At 47.0% G+C, this 17,918-nt stretch overlaps 1 protein-coding gene across 4 annotated transcripts in view; it reads left to right on the top strand.

Annotated features, from left to right (window-relative positions):
* Positions 1 to 2,061: 2,061 nt before the first annotated feature.
* Positions 2,062 to 17,918, top strand: part of CACNA1C (calcium voltage-gated channel subunit alpha1 C) — a 658,891-nt gene continuing 643,034 nt past the window's right edge. For 2 of the 4 annotated variants that reach the window (XM_049627025.1, XM_049627026.1), the window contains exon 1: positions 2,062 to 3,270. In XM_049627025.1, the coding sequence (XP_049482982.1) occupies positions 3,222 to 3,270 (49 nt within the window). In that variant the 5' untranslated portion in view covers positions 2,062 to 3,221. The remainder of the gene's footprint in view (positions 3,271 to 17,918) is intronic. The other 2 variants (XM_049627022.1, XM_049627024.1) reach the window with 1 other exon arrangement.

Raw genomic sequence — 17,918 nt, 5'->3', positions numbered from 1 at the left:
AGATGGAATGGTGGGATTTCAGCTACCAGGCAGGGGACAGTGGGAAATATTTTGATGCAGTGAATTTTAGTACTCCTAAACCATTTCAGGTACTCATTCATTCATTCACTCATTCATTCATTCAATGCATATTTATTAAGTAACTACTGTCTGCCAGACATTGTTTTATGCACTTGAGATACAATAGCGAACAAAATAGACAAAGATCTCTGTCCTCATGGGTTTCACATTTTAGTGGGGGCATAAAGACAATAAATAATATAATTAATGAATAAGTAGGCTTTATTACGTTACGGATTAAATACCATGTAAAAACTAGAGAAAAGGGGAGAGTGGCAGTCCTGGGGGGAGGTTGGACAGGTTGCATACTAAATATGGTGGTTAGGGGGCGCCTGGGTGGCTGGGTCGGTTAAGTGTCTGACTTCAGCTCAGGTCATGATCTTGCAGTTTGTGAGTTTGAGCCCTACGTTGGGCTCTGTGCTGACACCTCAGAGCCTGGAGCCTGCTTCGGATTCTGTGTCTCCCTCTCTCTCTGCCCTCCCCCTGCTCACGCTTTGTCTGTCTGTCTCTCTCTCAAAAACAAACAAACAAACAAATAAATAAATAAAATAAATATGGTGGTTAGGATGAGCCTCATTGAGAAAGTGACATTTCCCTAATGTTTTGAAGGAAGTGAGGGAGTTCACCAACTGGACATCTGAGGAAAGAGTGTTTCTCAATGGGGACAGTTAGAGCAAAGGGCTCAGGGAATGTGTGTGTGTGTGTGTGTGTGTGTGTGTGTGTGTGAGAGAGAGAGAGAGAGAGAGAGAGACAGAGACAGAGAGACAGAGAGATGGAGAGGGAGGGAGATGGAGATGGGGAGGGAGAGGGGGAGACAGGAACTGAGAGAGACACAGAAAGAGAAAGGGGCAGTGGGAGAGATAATTCCTGTAAGTGCTTGGGGAACAGCAAGGATTCAGTGTGGCTGGAGCAGGTGGGAGAGCACTAGGAGATGAGAAGGTGTGCACTACTGTTCAGGTGAGTTTGTAGGCTACTCTAAGGAACTTGGCTTTTACTAAGTGAAATGGGAACCACTGGAGGGTTTTGAGCAGAGGAGTACAGTGATGTGACATTTTAAATGGATCATTGTGACCACTGTATTAGGGATATACCAAAAGTGGGGAGGGAAAGGTACACCAGCGGGATCAGCTACTGCAGAAACTCAGGTGAAGGATGATGTTGGCTCAGACCAAGGGGGCAGTAGGGGAGGAACTGAGAAGTGGTAATATTCTGCATTTATCCAAAGGTAGAACAAAAGGGATGTAGGAGGATGAGAGAAAGGAGTCAAGAATGACTCCAGGTGTTTGGCCCCATCAGCTGGGATGAGGAAGGCTGTGTGAGGAGGAAGGCACAGAACATAAGGAATTCAGGGTTTGGATATGTCAGGTTTGAGGTGTCTGTCCGACTCCCAAGTGAAGACTGAGGTTGGCTGTGTAGCCTGGCACTCAGGAAGTCTGGGCCAGAGATACAAATTTGAGATAGACAGTTGCTTAAAGGCATGAAGACAGATGGGATCACCCAAGGAATGAGTGTGGATGGGAAGTGAGGCGGTCTGAGGGCGGGAAGGTAAAGGTTTTCCCAGAGGGAATTGCAGGTTCCCCTGCTAGAGCTGACGAAAGGTCCATTCTAGAGCAGCCCGGGCCTGCAGGGGGTGCCCTGGAACTGGCTGTGGTTGCAGTGATGGAGAGAAATGTTTGCTTCTCCGGGAAGGCGAGACGCTCAATAGATTCCTTCGGGAGTGGCAGGAATAATTAAGAGAAGTAGGTAAGGATATCCTAGTAGCACACGTGCTCGGCTGCCTCCAAGGAATTGGAAAACCTGGGTCTATTAATCTGTTCAGACATCTGGGCACCACCGCCTAGCCTACGAGGCCCCGCCTCTCCAGTCCTTTCTCTCTCTCTCCCCTCCCCTCTTCCCATCCTCGCCTCTACATGTCACTTCTACAACCGCTCTGATTATAATTGATCAAACAGAATCACGGAATCACGGCTCATTTTGCTGTTTTGTTCAGTGGCCCGATCTGCAAAGAGACTCTGGTAGTTGGGCAGATTGTATTCTCCCCTCTTGGAATTCCGCTCACAGAGGCCTTCCCGTCGTGGTCTGCCGCGCAGGGACACGCCGGTGCCGCCGAGGATAACGAGGGCGGGGGGCTGGAGGCGGGCGGGGTGGGGGTGGGGGACGCGGCGCCGGCGGCGGGGCGCGAGGGGGTGTGTCCGCGCCCCGGCCCGCCCGCCCCCCCTCCCGCCCTCCCCGGGGGCGCCCCGCGCGGCCCCTCACCCCCGCCCCTCGCCGGGCCCGCCGCCTCGCCTCGCTCCCCTTGACGTCATGTGGGCAGCAGGCTGGCTCGCGCGGCGCGGCCGAGGGCCCGAGCGGGTGCTCAACTTCGGGCTCAAGTCCGCGCGGTGCGCCCTGAGCCGTGCGCCCGGCTCCCCGCGCGCCGCCGCCGCCGCCACATCTGGAAGCGTTCAGCGCGTCTGCCTCCAGCGCGCCGGGCGGGCGGGCGGGCGCGGGCAGGGGAGGGCGCGGGCGCGGCGGGGCTGGGCTGGGCGGCAGTGAGCGCGGCGCTCTCTCGCGCGCCCGGTGTCTCCCTCTCCCTGCCTCTGCAGAAACAGCTCCCTGCCAGAACGGCGCTCGGCGCGGCGCGGCCCGGAGCGGCGGCGGCGCCTCTTCCTGCCTGCTAGCCCTCAGGAGTTGCTGGATCTTTTTGACAGAAAAAAGCCGACAGGGGCCTCGAGGAGGACTCGCCACGAGCGGGCAGAGACGGTTCGGCCCCCTGCTGGCCCGGGCGGACCCCTCTCCCCCCGTCCAGGGGTCCGCTGCTCCCCCACTCCCCTCCTTTCCACCTCTTCTCGCTCTGCCTCTCTCGATTTATTTTTTCGAACGGTGTAGCCGCCAGAGGTGCGGTGCTAAATTCTTGGAAGGGGCCCGGATGTACTGAGGATGCATTACAATTTCACAAAAGGAGGCAGTAGTGGAAAGGAGCAGTTTTTGGTGTTTGATGCAATAATGGGAATCAGGTAATCCTCAGAAGGGAAGAAGAAAATACTGCAGATCCACGGCTTCCTTGAATTTGCACGAAAGCCGCCGACCTCGGAGGAGGGATTAATCCAGACCCGCTTGGGGGTGTTTGGCCATTTCTTCCTCTTTGTGGCTTCTTCTCCTTTTAAAACAATTTTTGGTCAATGGTCAATGAGAACACGAGGATGTACATTCCAGAGGAAAACCACCAAGGTAAGGCTGGACCCCGCCGCCTCGCCGGGGCTCCAGCCCGGTCTCCCGCCCGGTCTCCCCGCCCTCTCCACCCCTCTCCCGCTCTCCCCCGCGCGCTCCCCGCGGCCCCTGGGCCGGTCCCTGCGGAGTTGCCCCGGGCTGCGTCCGCGAAGGGCGCCGGGCAGCGGGGCGCCTCCGCCTCGCCCGAGCGGCCGGGAGCCCGGCGGGACCCGGGCCGGAGCCGCCCGCGAGCCGGAGCGGAAAATTCCTGCCCCTCCCCCTCCCCGTGCCCGGCTTCTCCAGAGCATGTGTTTCCTATGAAATTCCAGGCGAGGGGGAAAAGTTCCCCAAGTGTCTGCTCTGCCTCGCTTTCTCGCGTTTGCCTGGGAAGCCCAACTGCCCGGCCGGCGGCGCCGGGTGGGGGGAGGGGGCGCCGCCGAGCCCCCCGGGCCAGGGTCCCTCGCCTTGCTCCGGGCGCGGCTGGGAGCGCGCGCGCGCACCCCGCCCCAGGTCGGCCTCGCGCCCCCGGCCGCCGCCGGGCATCCCGCTCGCAGCCGGGCGCCCCTTCCCCCCGGCAGCGCGCTCCAGGTGGCGGGTGGGGGCCCGGGATGCAGATGTGAGACTCGGCGCCTCTCTCCCTCTTTCCCGTCTCCCTCGTTCCTGTCTCCCTTCCTCTCGCCCGGCTCCCTTTCTCCTCTCTTCCTCTCTCCCTCTCTCCCCCCGGCTCACCTACACCCACACCCACCCACCTCTCTACTGCCATTGACCCCGAGTGCACCCACGCCCCGTGTGTTCTTATTCGCACCCACATGTGGGCTAGCACCTGAGGATGTAAGCAGTTAGAATTCGGGCGGTGTGTGGGCTTTGCTTTTTCATGTTTTAAGGAAATAATGAAAGGGTGTGCCAAGCTCACGCGGCTGCACACTATTGCCCAGTGTTTGCCAGCATCTCCATCCTTGGCATCAAGTGTCACCAGCTCCCCCCAGTGAGGGGGAAAGGCTTTCAGGTAACTCCCCACTTCTTGGAAACTTTCTCCCTCACCCCCATCCCCATATTAACAAGTTATTATGTTTTGGCATTGCTCAGCGGTTAAGGTTATGATGGAGTGTGGAGGGTTGGTCTTGCTGGAGTGTGGCAGCCTCCAGCTTCATCTCTGTCTTGTCTCTATGGCTTTCTCTGTCTCTTTTGGGTGTAGTCTTTCCTTTTTCTCTCCCAGTTTCCCAAGCCTCCCTGTTTACAATCTTCCTTTCAATTTCTTCCTCCTGAATACCTGTCGCTGTTAGTCCTGTTACTTCCTGGGGTATACTTTAAGTGATTCTCCGAGGACCCCAGCCTGGTGTGTGTGGCGGGAGCGGTTGTCTCCATGTCTCTTTATTCCAGCCTCCTCCTGCCCCCATCTCCACCATTTGGGGACAGAGCCCCTGTCCTTTAGAGCCACCTGGCTGGTCTCTGTCCATCCTGAAACCGATTTGAGGGTCAGCTGTCCCTTTGCTTTCCAGCTGGGGTGGCAGCGTGAGGATTTTGACTTCTTGGTAGAAAGAATTTTGTCAAGGGCCATGGGTTCTAGGGTGAGCCAGGGCTTTGTCATTAGGACAGCTTCTGTCCCTGGATTTCTCGATGCCATGACCCTATCCCTCACCTGTTCTCCTGTCCCCTTTCTAGCAGATGGAGCAGTGGATGCATTAGGAGGGAGAGGGTGAGAAACACAAAGGAAAGGGTGATATTTGTGAAGTGTGGGGATGGATGTCTCCCCTCCAGGCTCTCAACTCGGTGAGCAGCCTTGAAGAGGAGAGCTCAATAGTATTGTCCTTACTATCACTAATGATGGCAGTATACTGTGGTAAGAATTATTCGCATAACGATAATATTAGTTTACCAGGTCCCCTCTTAGTGCAGGATAAACCCCTCTTGGCCCCTTTCCTTTCTTTTGCCCCTTTGTTCCCTGGCATCCTTCCTCCCACCCCATATGCAGGGAGCAGACATTAAAAGTAGGAGCACTGACCCTGGAAAGGTTTATGAGAAAGATGGAGGGACAGGAGCAAGTGAGCCGTGGCCGGGAGCTCTGCCTTTCCAGCAACATGCCAACAAACACTATGGCAACCTGAATTCCAGTTCTCTCCCTTGAAGCTGCAGTGATTATATAATTCACATGAGCAATTTTGCCTCCATTCCTGGATGCGGTTCTCAGGTGAAAGAGCACCAGGATCTCTGTCTCCCCTCCATTTCCCATCCCCCTTTCCCTGGTCTTTGGCATTGCCCAGGGTTTTTTTTGCAGGGAGGTGAGATGGAGGGTGATGGAGGTAGGGAAGGGCAGACCTGGAAAAGCACGAATATCTACAAGGAAGGGGTTGCTGTGGTTTAATAACCAAAGGGGTGATGAAACATAATTGGGGGTTAGAGTTTCAGGAAAGAGAGTAGAGAAGCCAAACAATTACCTCAGATCAGTGATGGTGACGAACCAAAGAGTGGAGAACCGAAAAAGTTGCCAGTGGTGGGGCTTTACATTCTTCTCTTCCTGACAGAGTTGAAGGCACTGGATGCACTGGCCCTTTCTCCCCAGCTTTTCAGTGCTGTGTGTGTGTGTGTGTGCGCGCGCGCGCGTGTGCATTGAGAGTTGGGATATGGAGACCAGTGGCCAGTGCATTGGGATAGCCTGAAGGTTCACTGAAGGACTGGCTTTTGACCCTGGGCTTCAGGCTGGGAGTGGCTCATGTGGGCCTTGCCTCACCTCTGGTGCCCTATCTACTCGGTCCCACGCCAACCTCCCACTTTTCTGGGCTGATTTTCCATTGCAGGCTCCAGCTAGCAAATGAGTTTCTTAATAGTCAACCAGTTAGCAAATAAAACATCAGAATGTCCCTTATCTGCTGGAGACAAGGCAGAGGGGAGAAACGTGTTCTGGGAGGGAAGACATACTGTGCTTTTCTTTTAACTACTTAGCAATATGGCAGAATAGTAATCATCATAATAAAGTAATAATAATAATGATCACAGTTAACTCTCTTTACAAATGGTCATAGACAATGTTGCTTGCACCTTAGCTTGTGTGGGTTATAGAAAGCATGACATTAGCTTCTCTTTCTCTGGGTACTGAATGGAGGAAACTGGAGAAAAGGGGCTATTGAGGCTCAAAATATCATTCCTAGTATTGCTCTGATACTTTACAGTGTATCAGAATACTACATGATAAACTATATTACAAGAACCAATTATTCATTATTTCCATAGAGCACATGCTAAGAGTATTTAAATGCACACGTGCGCACGCGCTCACACACACACACACACACACACACACACACACACACACTGAATAAGGAAAAGATTTCAGATTACACAAGAGTTTAATGCACTTTGGGGACCCAGTGAGTTGTGGAGAGGAATATTGGTAATGCAGCCCCCTAAGACTGTTTGGACATTTCTACCTCATATGGTAGAAATGTTAAGTGGAGAATTGTTCTCTACAAGTAGATGTTACAGGTATAGTACTTTGCAGATGAAACGGGGAGCTGTTAGCCCCTGCAGCTGCCTCTCAGAGTCTTGGTGATGACTTGAACTCTTCCTGCATTTTTTTCTTTGAGTGAACATTGTCCTGGGTGGGTTCATCTATGTATATAAGACTTTGGACTTAACACTGAAGCATACCGAATGGGGATTTTGAGGCCCTGCTGATCTTTGTATCCTTACTTCTGGCACAGGTCCCCGCTCATTCAGGCCCTTGATACATGAATGAATGCATGCTGGTGAGAACGAATGAATGCAGACCTAGAAGACCTAAAGTGGATGTGCTTTCTGCCTCTCCCAGTAGGTGGCACTCCAGGGCTTAGGAGTCAGGAAAGGGGCAGTCTCCCTGGGTTTGGTGAGGAAAGATATTGGGAGAGTTTGGAGAGAATTTCCTGTGTGCTGTGACTCTTTGCTTATGCCTATACCTGCCCCAGTGCAGAGAACCCCAAAGACCAGTGTGTGTTCCCGTGCCAGCACACACACCAGAGGACCCCCCAGTGTGACTGAGGCCCTCAGTGACCTTGCCACCCTCTGGTAAAGAAAACCCACTTTGGATTTCTCCCACTTTTGCACACTCTTACCTCAGACTTCTGTTTACCTCTAAAACAGCATCCTACTCAGCCTTGAGGGAGCCTTTTGGGTGATTAGCTGAACTTGTTATGGCTGTATATTAATTTTCTCCCTGATTTACCATAGATGTTTTAGTAACCAGAGGGGCCAGGACTTCCCAAGCCCAGTGGAATATGAGGTGACCAGAAATTTGGGATTTGGAAACCCTAACCTATAGGGTTACAGAGCTTGTCAGCTCAAAGGCAAGAAGGCGTTTTCCTAACTTTATTAGGGGAAAAAAAAACACAAAACAACTGGGTACACTTCACAGCTGATTTCTGTTTATGAGTCTGGCTGGGCTCATGCTGGGTAATGGCAGAAAAGCTCCCGAGACCCAGGTTAGTAACTGAGATTTGTTCTAATTTTCAGTGATGTTTTCCAACTCCTGGTTGTTTCTTTTCTATCCCTTCAGTTGGCCTTCTTAGTTGTGGCAAATTCTGTGAGGTCTGAGAACCTCTTGCTATCAGGTTAAGAAGGGGCGAATGAGTGGACCATAGCGTTTTCTTCCTTTTCAGTAATTCTTCCTGCCTGGTGAGGCATCTATTTGTTACATGGTAGTAACAGGTCAGCTGGCGTCATCCCCACTTTTCCTTGCTGGGACTCCAAAATCAGTGCTCCGCATTCAAAAGTAAGAGACAATTTTATTTTCCAGTATGGACTAAAGAAAACTGATAGATTGTTTGGGAAACACCTGAAGACTTAAGAGCAAAGCCAATTAGCAAATGATCGCACTAATTTAGTCTGTTTTTAGATCCCATCCTCACTGTTGCCTCAGTTAATGCTGGGCACTGTGGAGGAGAGCAGAAGACTGATTTAAAAAAAAAAAAGGCATGGGGAATTGTTTTGCAAAATATCAGGTGCTGAATATTTAGCAACATGAGTGCTAAACATTCTGATAATGAAACAACACTCCATGCCATGGCTGTCATTATTAAAATAATTTAGTAAACACCTGTTTACATGTACCTCAAGGTTAGATACTGTATAAAACAAGTAAAAGTGACAGGATCCCTCTGGGAAAATGGAATGATTTTCAGTGCTGTTCTAAAGCCAGCACTAAAGCCAGTCCTGTTCTAAAGCCAGGTCCATAGACTTTAACTGAACCCGGGTCAGAAAAGCAGCATGGAGGGCTGAAGAAGCGAATGTGATGGTTTGAACCAATAGCCCAGGTACTACAGGAAAGGTCTTTGATGTATTTTAATTCCCAGATGGAGTGCTTCTGTATTCAAGATGAGGCTTTACTGACCCTAGGAGGTGCATACCTAGAACATTGCCACAGACCTTGCTTCTTTCCCTCCATGGTGTAGGAGCACTTGGAGGCAGGTGCTCATGGCAAGAAGGCAACTGGAGTGGAGTCTCGGGTTCCTAGGAGGCTTGGGACCCTGAGAGCCATGCTGCAGTTGTAGTCTGTGCCCTGTGTGGGTGGGGGCCCAGGAGGGCCTTGTAGAGGAGCAGAGTTGTGAAATGGCTGGGAGCTTCAGGAAGCCAGCTGTTGGGAGAAGGACGCAGGAAGAGGCCCAGATGACCGGGATGTGTCCAGGGTGGGGGGGTAGTTTGGGGAACACAGTTACAACTTGTGGAACTGAATTAAATCAAGTGGGGATTTAAGGGACATAAGGAAAGCAGTTTGGGCCTGGAGCTGGGGAATCAGAGGTTGAAAATAGGCCCTTCCCCAGAGACCAAGTGAATGAAGGGAATAGTAAATCTGGCTCAGAGCCAGAGAATGAGGAAAGGGTGGATTAACTGGCAAGAAGCCAAAAATTCCTCCCCTTCCCAAAACCTCACCAGACCATTGCTGTCCATAACATGTTCACTTAAAAACATCTTCTTGCTGCACTGTGTGCGTGTGTGTGTGTGTGTGTGTGTGTGTGTGTGTATGTATGTGAGAGAGACACAGAGAGAGGGTGGGGAGGGGGTGGTTCTAGATTCATGAGCTTTGAAGGGTTTGTCAAACAGACGTAGAATAAATGTAATGTCTCTGGGAATTTACTTTCTAGGATCAAAGCATTTTAAGGAACCTTAGGACAAACTCTGTTTCTAGTTACAAAAACAAAGGCTCCTAAAGAGTCAGTCATTCAGGCAGGGATGTGACAGAAAACAAGGTCTTCAGGCTCTTTTTCCTCCTGCTTTCTCTTGACCACATTAACCAATTAACCAAATAACCAATTAACATTGGTATATGTTAAACCTGATAAGAAAGTATTGCTTAGTATTTCTGGTAAAATTTTGCTTAATCAACCTTTCAACCTCTCTCTATTCTACCTCTGTCCAATCCCACCTTTGTACTGACTTAAAATCACTTCTGAGATGTTAGATTTGGAAACAGAGTTGGAGTGGGGTGGGGGTAGCTATCATTGGAAAGGTTTAAAAATAATTTCTCAGGCTGCAGAGTAAAAGTTCATACATGTCCACAAGGACCTCCAACAAAATTCAGATCACTGTTCTGTCTGCAAACAGATATAGCTCCAAGCTGTTTTTATTTGTGTACTTCTTTTCTGTCCCGCTCTAGGCTCATTTCAGCCCCTGTGAGGGAGTGGGGTGATGAGAGGCGAGCTGTTCTGTAGGACTTCCCTTGACGAACTGTTGGCAGTTCTTCGTGGACTGGCTTTGCTGTTGGCCAGTGCATGGAGTCACATCACTGCAGGGTAGAAACCGTGGGGACATTTAAGTTGCAGGCTGGCCAGAGGACCGGCTGCCGTGGACTCTACCTGAGTTGGAAGAACAAAGGCTTCTCCTTGCTTCTTTGTCAGGGCTGGTCTTCTAGGACAGGGCTCTGCCCAGGAGACGTTTAAATAAGGAGCCCTGGTTTAAATCAGCACATGGAAAGGAATTCATCTAGGACCTGCCTCTGACATTCCCATCATCCTTGAAGCGTTTGTTGGCTGACTTGTTTGATTCTCTTATAAATCGAAAACTGGAAGGCCTTTTAGGCTGACTTGATCTCTAGCTTTAAGACAGGGGCATGAGGTAGACTCACCCTTAGAGATGTGGCCTTTGAGATCCCTGGGGGAAACCACCATTTCAGAACATAGTGTTGTGATAATTTCATGAAATATTCACACTGCCAGTCTGCCGAGGGGGGTTTCTTTTAACACACTTGGCTACACTTGGTATTGCCCGCTTGAACCTAGCTAAAAAGAAAATAAAATAATCTTGTCTCCTGTCCTTTAGAGAACCAAGCCAAAACCCAGACAGTAAATGAATGTTCTTCCCCATATAGCCTGTGGGCAGAAATGTTGACTTGATTACTCAATTAAGCTCTATTTACTTTGTAACCATTGTGTCATGTTCAGTCATTTATATTGTTTTTTCCTTCGAAAATAATCCATGTTGGGCTAAAAAACTTTCAAAGATGTTAGTTAGCAAAAGTAAAAAATAAAATAAATAAGACTATGGCTAGAAAAATGACTGGGGTCACATTCTTTGACTTGATCTTTTTTTGAGAGTTCTGAGGAATCAAGCCTTACATTTTTCATCTATAAAATGGAGATAAGAATCCTTAGCCAGTCAACTTTACAGGGCAGCTGTGAAGCTCCGTATGGGAGAATGAGTGTAAATCACCATGCAGGTATCAATTATTCTTATCAGAAAGCAGACCACTAGGGTTTGAAAAAGCAGTGCCATGAAACAACTTTCAAAGTGTTTCAAACTACTTTGTAGGTGTTATTGGATGACTGACATTATTCAAAATTTCAAAGATGGAAATGGAAAACAAAAAGCAAGAGACCGAGGTGGTCTGGCTGATACCAGAATAAGCAAAGAAGTGAAAAATTGGTCATGATAGGCTTGGTATTTTGGTTTTCTTGACATCTGTTGACCAGTGTGAGGCCAGTAGAATCCCAGGACTGTGGGACCGTCTGAACTGCTGTTTCCAACCAGAGTGTCAGGACCCAGGGATGCAGGGTTTCCTTATGCCCACCCAGCAGCTGTCCACCTGACACGCTGCCGTCCTCTCCCACCCACAGCGTGAGGCTCTCTGCCTTCAGCCTAAGGTCCAAAGCCAAACTGGTCAGAAGTCCTTTGGTGGTACAAATATCTGAAAATAGGGCCACTGAGCAGGAAGGACACCAGCTGGGCAAACGAACATCCACTTGCTTTCTGACATGAATTGCTGAAACCTAAACACAGCTCCTTAGTATAGAAGGACAGACTGCCTGAAAAATAAAACTTTGCTTCAGATGTAAAACTTGCTTTAGAAAAAAAAAAAAAACAAACCCCTATTTTTCATGAATAGTAAAAGTGCTAGAGGTTTGTAGATAAAGAGAGGGAATAGTTCCATGCAGCACTGAGACACTTACCACAATAGGAAAAGGCTTTAATTTTCCATCTTAAGTGAGAGATTAGCCTTTAGTTTCCTAAAGCAAAAAAATCTCATCATTAAAAAGGGTGCTGGAAAATTCACATTTAAGTTTGTACCTTGCTCCCCTCACTAGGCCCCCTCTCCCAGCCTCGGGTCAGTCTGTAGAGTCTTTCATGCTTTCATTTTTATTAAAAAAAAATAAGTTATATTGAAGTATAACTTCTTCCTTTTTATATTTTTAGAATGGGGCAGGAGTGATAACTACCACTTATTGAATGCCTAGTATGTCTCCAGCAGTGTTCTTTGGGCTTCATGCGCTTACTATAATTTTGTCCTTATGTCAGTCCTTTGCGGCAGGTGCTAATATTTTTCAGATGAGGAAACTGAGGACCAAAGATCTTGTGTATTGTGGCCAGCATCACCCAGACAGTATTGGGGTGTTAGAATTAAATTCAGGTCTGTTAGACTTTCAAAGCATTTGTTGTTTCTATTATTTCTCTATGTGGGGAAGAGGAGAAAGAAGAACTCACTATCCATCCATTTTGGAAAAAACTACCTTGGGCTAGCCTTATGGAACCGTGCTTGGATTTGCTCTGTGGAAACTCCAGCTTCTCCTGGTCATGTGTAGTAGATAAACAATTGAACACTTGTTCTTTCTTTCTTTCTTTTTTTTTTTTTTTTTAGTATTTATTTATTTATTTATTTATTTATTTTGAGAGAGAGTAAAGAGAGAGTGTGTGTACATACACACACATACACATGTGCGCGAGTGAGTGGAGAGGGGCTGAGAAAGAGGATCCCAATCAGGCTCCACACTGCCAGCACAGAGCCCAACGTGGGGCTCAATCGCACGAACTGCGAGATCATGACTTGAGCTGAAGTCAAGAGTTGGACACTTAACAAACTGAGCCACCCAGACACTCCAACACTTGTTCTTCTTTGGTGGCTGCTATGTGGTCACTCTGCATGCCCCTCCTCAGGGTCCCATTTTCTGGCTATTCATTTATGCCCATGGTTTCTGACTGGGCCCTCTTTGGTTTTTCAGATCCCTCTGTAGATCTTAATGGTAGATCTAGACTAGTAAGTCTTGGCTTTGAGATGACCACTTCTTGGCATGGCTTTACTTCACCACCCATTCTTGGAATGTCTTCTCAGCAATTCCCTCCTGGAAAATGGACAGTCTCCATCCTCAAACAAGATTCTGACGAGTTCAGGGGACCGTCCTTGCAGCTGAGCTTTCGAGACTTCATGAATGAATGAATGAATGAACTATTTATTTTTAAATAACACCTTTGTGGAGATATAATTCAGATGCCATAAAATTCACCCTTTAAAATATACAACTTAGTGGTTTTTAGTTGTTTTACAGAGTTGTGCAACCATCACCACTGTCTAATTCCTGCACATTTCATCACCCCAAAAAGAGATGCCCCCCACTGGCAATCATTCTCCTTTTCCTCCTCCCTTCAGCCCCTGGAAACCATGAGTTTACTATCTGCCTGTATGGATTTTCATGCATTATTATCAGCAATAATAATTCTACAATTGGAGCTCCTCTGTGTAGTCTAGCTGTTGGCAGCACATCTCATGCATTTCAGATCTAGGTATGTCGTGACAATCTGTATGATAAATGATTCAGTTAAAAGGAAGCATATGAGAATATTTAGAGACTTGCGTATCATTTACAGCTGAAATTAAGCACTTTCTTTCACTTATGGAAAGAATGGTTTTAAGATTTATTTCTTTTAACTGGCTCAGTAAAGCTAAGTGTACAAGTCACATCTATTGATAGTTGAAGGAGATGTGAATGCTGACCTTTAAATTTTTTTTATTGTGGTAAAATATATGTAACAAAAATTTGCCATTTTAACCATCTTAAATATTAAAATTCAGTGGCATTAATTTACAGTGTTGTACAACTATACCACTGTCTATTTCCAAAACTTTTTCTTCGTTCCAAACAGAAACTCTGTTACCACTAAGCAGTAACTCCCCACTCCACCCTCTCCCCAGCCTCTGGTGACTTGTGATTTACTTTCTGTCTCTATGAATTTGCCTGTTGTAGATATTTCATATAAGAAGAATCATACAATGTTTGGCCTTTTGTGTCTGGCTTATTTCACTGATGGTGTTTTCAAGATTTAGTCCATGTTGTAGCAGGTGTCAGAACTCCATTCCTTTTCAAGGCTGAATAATATCCCATTGTAAGTATATATCGTATTTTGTTTATCCATTCATCAGTTGATGGACACTTAGGTTGTGAATACACTCTGGCTATTGTGAATAATGCTGCAATGAACATTGGGATACAAGTGTCTGTTTGAGTCTTCGTTGTTAATTCTCTTGGATATATACCAGGAGTGAAATTTCTGGTTCTGAATTATGACTTTTTAGTTAGAAGAGCCCATTTCCTTGTGTGACTCCCCAAGTTTGAATCCTGCAGAGGAAAAATATAGTATTAGGAAGTTCCACTGTGTCAGTAATGAGAATGTAGTATTTTCTCTGGGGTCCCAGTGCCTATATCAGAAATTTAACAATCTAACAGCTGTCTTGATGAGGAGTGACTGATGCTGCCTCCATTCCAAGAAATAATGAACGTCACTAGATCCAGTTCAGCGTTTACCTCCATGCTGACTGGGATTTGTAACTGGACAGGAAATGGGTGTTTGGCAAGACAAAGCTATTTAGTCTGTCTGTCTGTCTGTCTGTGTCTCTCTGTCTGCCCATCTGTGTAGTCCAGGGGCACCCATGTCTGTAGAGAGCTGTATCCAGTCTGACAATCATGAGGATTGAGGTGGCTGCTGTTCCTCTGTACTGTTGGAAGGGCAGTGTGGCTGGGTTGATAGGGTCTCTCTTTCCCAGCTTTGGAGATGCTTGGGGGGAAGCCGTGTCCCAGATCTCTTGTCTACTCCTCACACCATCTGAAGTCTAGGCAAGGGAGGAAAAAAGTGTGATGGAAAAGAAACAGGGAAAAGAGTCAGGAAGAGAGGGAGAGAAGGGAGTGGATAGCAGAGGGAAAATTTTTAAACTTGATAGGTCCATGCTGGTGATTAATGGCCCAGTTAAAGATCAGGAAGCTTCTTTCCAATCTTGGGATGGCTTTTTTTGGTAATTGTCTTACCTAAAAGTAGTAATATTATCTTACATTTTGATTGACCTAAAATACCTCTTTAGTCCTTTTCATGTCTACTATTTTAGCTGTTATTAAAAAAAAAATCCATTGAAGTAGTGGGACAAGTGTTATTATTCCTAGTTTATCAGATAAAGAAAGCTGGGCTTAGAGAATTGGAACAACTTGCCTGGTTAGGGAAGGGAAAAAAACTAGTCAGGTTTATTTTTTTTGAGAGACTATTTTATGTTAGACTTATGTTTATCTTTGGGGGTCGCATATATGTTATTTCATTTATTCCTTACACGAACCCTATTAAAGTTGGATAGCTTTTTGGTAACAGGATAGACTAGAATATACTTCTCCTTATTCTTGGTTTTGTGCTCTTTTTGTAGCCTGGCTGTATTATCTGTTAGGGCACTATGTTCTGATGTAGGCACAGATCTTAAAGCCTCATGCCTGCTCAACTTCACATACTTCCATGAGCCTGTGCATCTTGATTGGTGGGTTCAGCCTGGTCATAAATGTGCGCATGTGCGTGCGTGTGTGTGTATGTGTGTCTTAGATTAGCAGAGCTCAGTATGCTAAGACAGAGATGCAGGTCACTTTGAAGACCAATACACTTAATTTTATCCAACTGTTAGTAAATTATTCCCTTGTAGGCTCTGACTTCACATCCCCTCCCTGGTCCTGCTTATAGGTGTGTTCTGGCCATTGTCCATAGCTAAAATATTGCACAGTGTTTCTCCAAGGTCAAAAAGCTTCTGCTACCCTGTCTGGGTGCCCAGGTCATTCTGGGGCTCCAAGCTCCACATCTGAGGGGATTGCAGTGACTCACATCTCATATTTGGTCTGCAGTGGATAGGATCTTATGGCTCTGTTTTTCAGTTATTTAAAAGGCAAAAATTTTGACCTATGCCCAGCTGTCTGAAAGACCAGGAGATAAGAAGCCTTTTTCTAAGATAAGTTGACTGTGAAGTGTCCCTGAATGTGGGGTATCTCATGCCAATTGTGATGAAAATAATTTTAAGTTGTTTTTTCCCTTCCCCGAATTGGGATGGTTGGTCGTTCACAGAAAGTTATGAGCATCTGTTATCTGTAAGGCAATTTGCTCATAAGATCTCTGGATTCAAGGAGACCTTCAAGATTATAGTCTCTTGATTATCCCTTCCTTTAGGGAGTATGTAGTTTAGTAGGAGGCAAGATACACACCCACATTCACAGATAGAACTATAATAAAAGACAGACTATGCTTGATGTTACAGGGAGGTAAAGATGAAAGCCTTACTGGTTTAAAGAAGGAGGGTAATACAGTTAGATGGAATAAGTAGAGAAAGCTTATGCAAAGATGATGACAGCTGGATCTTGAAGGGTGAACACAAGTGGGGTAGAGAGAGGGGTTGCACATTCACTACAAGAAGAATTGTATAGTCAATGGTATGTTGAAAGGCATATGCATTGGATTTTAAAGGAATAGTGAATTGGGTTGGATTAGAGCACAAGTTATATATGGGCAGAAGTGAGAGTCAGGCTGAAGAGCTTGCATCCCATTTGGTAGGCAGCGGAGGACCACTGAGTGAGGAGTGGTATGGTCAGAGCTGCTCTGCCAGAAGACCAGGCAGGGAGCAGAGTAAAAGATGAAGTGGGGGTGCTAAGACTGCAGGTGGGGGGACATTTATGAGGTCATAGTCCAGGCATGAGAGGGAAGAAGGGCTTTTCTTAACAAAAGCCAGAGGGCAAGGGAATTCTTTGCTGTTGTCTATATGGAAAGGGGAGAGGGTGGATTTAGGGAGTAAATGGAAGATACTCAGCATATGTGCAGAATTAGAGTTCATTTATTTATTTATTTATTTATTTTTTTTAGAGTTCATTTAGAGGTGATGTTTGAAACTGTGGAAATGGATGAAATTATTAGGGAGAGGGAACAGAGAGACGAAAATGATGAAGGGGCTGAAGATGGAGTCCTTACATTCAAAGGATAGGAAGGGGAAGAAATGGAGCAGACAGAGCCAGAACGGTCAGGGAAGTAAAAGAAGAGCCTTGCTACTGTGGAGCCATGGAGGGCAAGAAGGCCAGTGCTGTCCGTATTAAATGGAGTAGTGGGTAGGGAAGATGGGAACTGAGAGAACTCTACTAGATTTGATGATTTGGGTATCAGCAGTGGACTTTGAAAGTGGGTTCAGTCAGACTGCCTGGTGCGGAAGCACGGTGGATGTGATGGGAGGCATAAATGGACCACTCTTTCTACTCTTTCTAGAGTTTTGACTGTGAAGGAGAAGAGAAGAGATGGATTTGTTGGCACATGAGAGACGACATGGAAGTGCGGGACTGTTGATGAAACAGATCTAGAAGGCAGTTGGCAGTGGGGTCAGGGACAGGAACGGGAGGTTTAACCCCAACCAAGGAGGTACAATTCTGTCTTCAGAAATAGACTAACAGTAATCAGAGGATGAGAACATAAAGAGTTGTGAGGGAGAGCTGAAAAAGGAGATATTATGGGTCTCAGGGACTACATTGCTGGATCCTGAGACAGATGAAAGCAGTTGTAGTGTAGTCTGAGTTTGAAGACACAGAAAGAGGCAACGGTCAGTAGAAAATACTATGGGACATCCCAAAGATAATCAGTAAGTGTTGCTAAGTCAGAGGAAACCTGGTTGAGGTCAGGAAGCATGAGTTAGGGGCCAGCAGTGATCAACATTCCTAGGGAAAGTTTTTCCGGAACTGAGTTTGCCAAAGTGAGATAGGCACTAAGTAGGTCAAGGGGGCAGAGGACTCTAGTTCTGTAAAGAGATAAATTAAGCTAGAGTTGATGTGGGAGAATGGAGGTGGTTGCCTAGGACAATTGAGGTGGCTGGTGGGAATAGAGGTCTCAGGACACATAATTTTAGTAGGATTCATGAGTTTGAATCCTCCAGCCTGCCTTTGTTCTCATGGATTGTTCATCAGAATAGCTGGTTGGCCACTTGAGCTCTGAGTGGATGTACAGAGGAGCAGGTGGGCTTTCTTTGGGGAACATAAGAACAGGAAGAAGATGGCAAACCTGGGTGATAGGAATAATGGCAGTGTAAGAAGAGTAGATATAAGGTGGTGGACTAAGGTGTGTGTGTGTGTGTGTGTGTGTGTGTGTGTGTGTGTGTGTGTGTGTGT

Source organism: Panthera uncia, chromosome B4 (assembly GCF_023721935.1).
Source record: "Panthera uncia isolate 11264 chromosome B4, Puncia_PCG_1.0, whole genome shotgun sequence".
Taxonomy (NCBI): Eukaryota; Metazoa; Chordata; class Mammalia; order Carnivora; family Felidae; genus Panthera; species Panthera uncia.
This window is presented reverse-complemented; position numbering and strand designations above follow the sequence as displayed.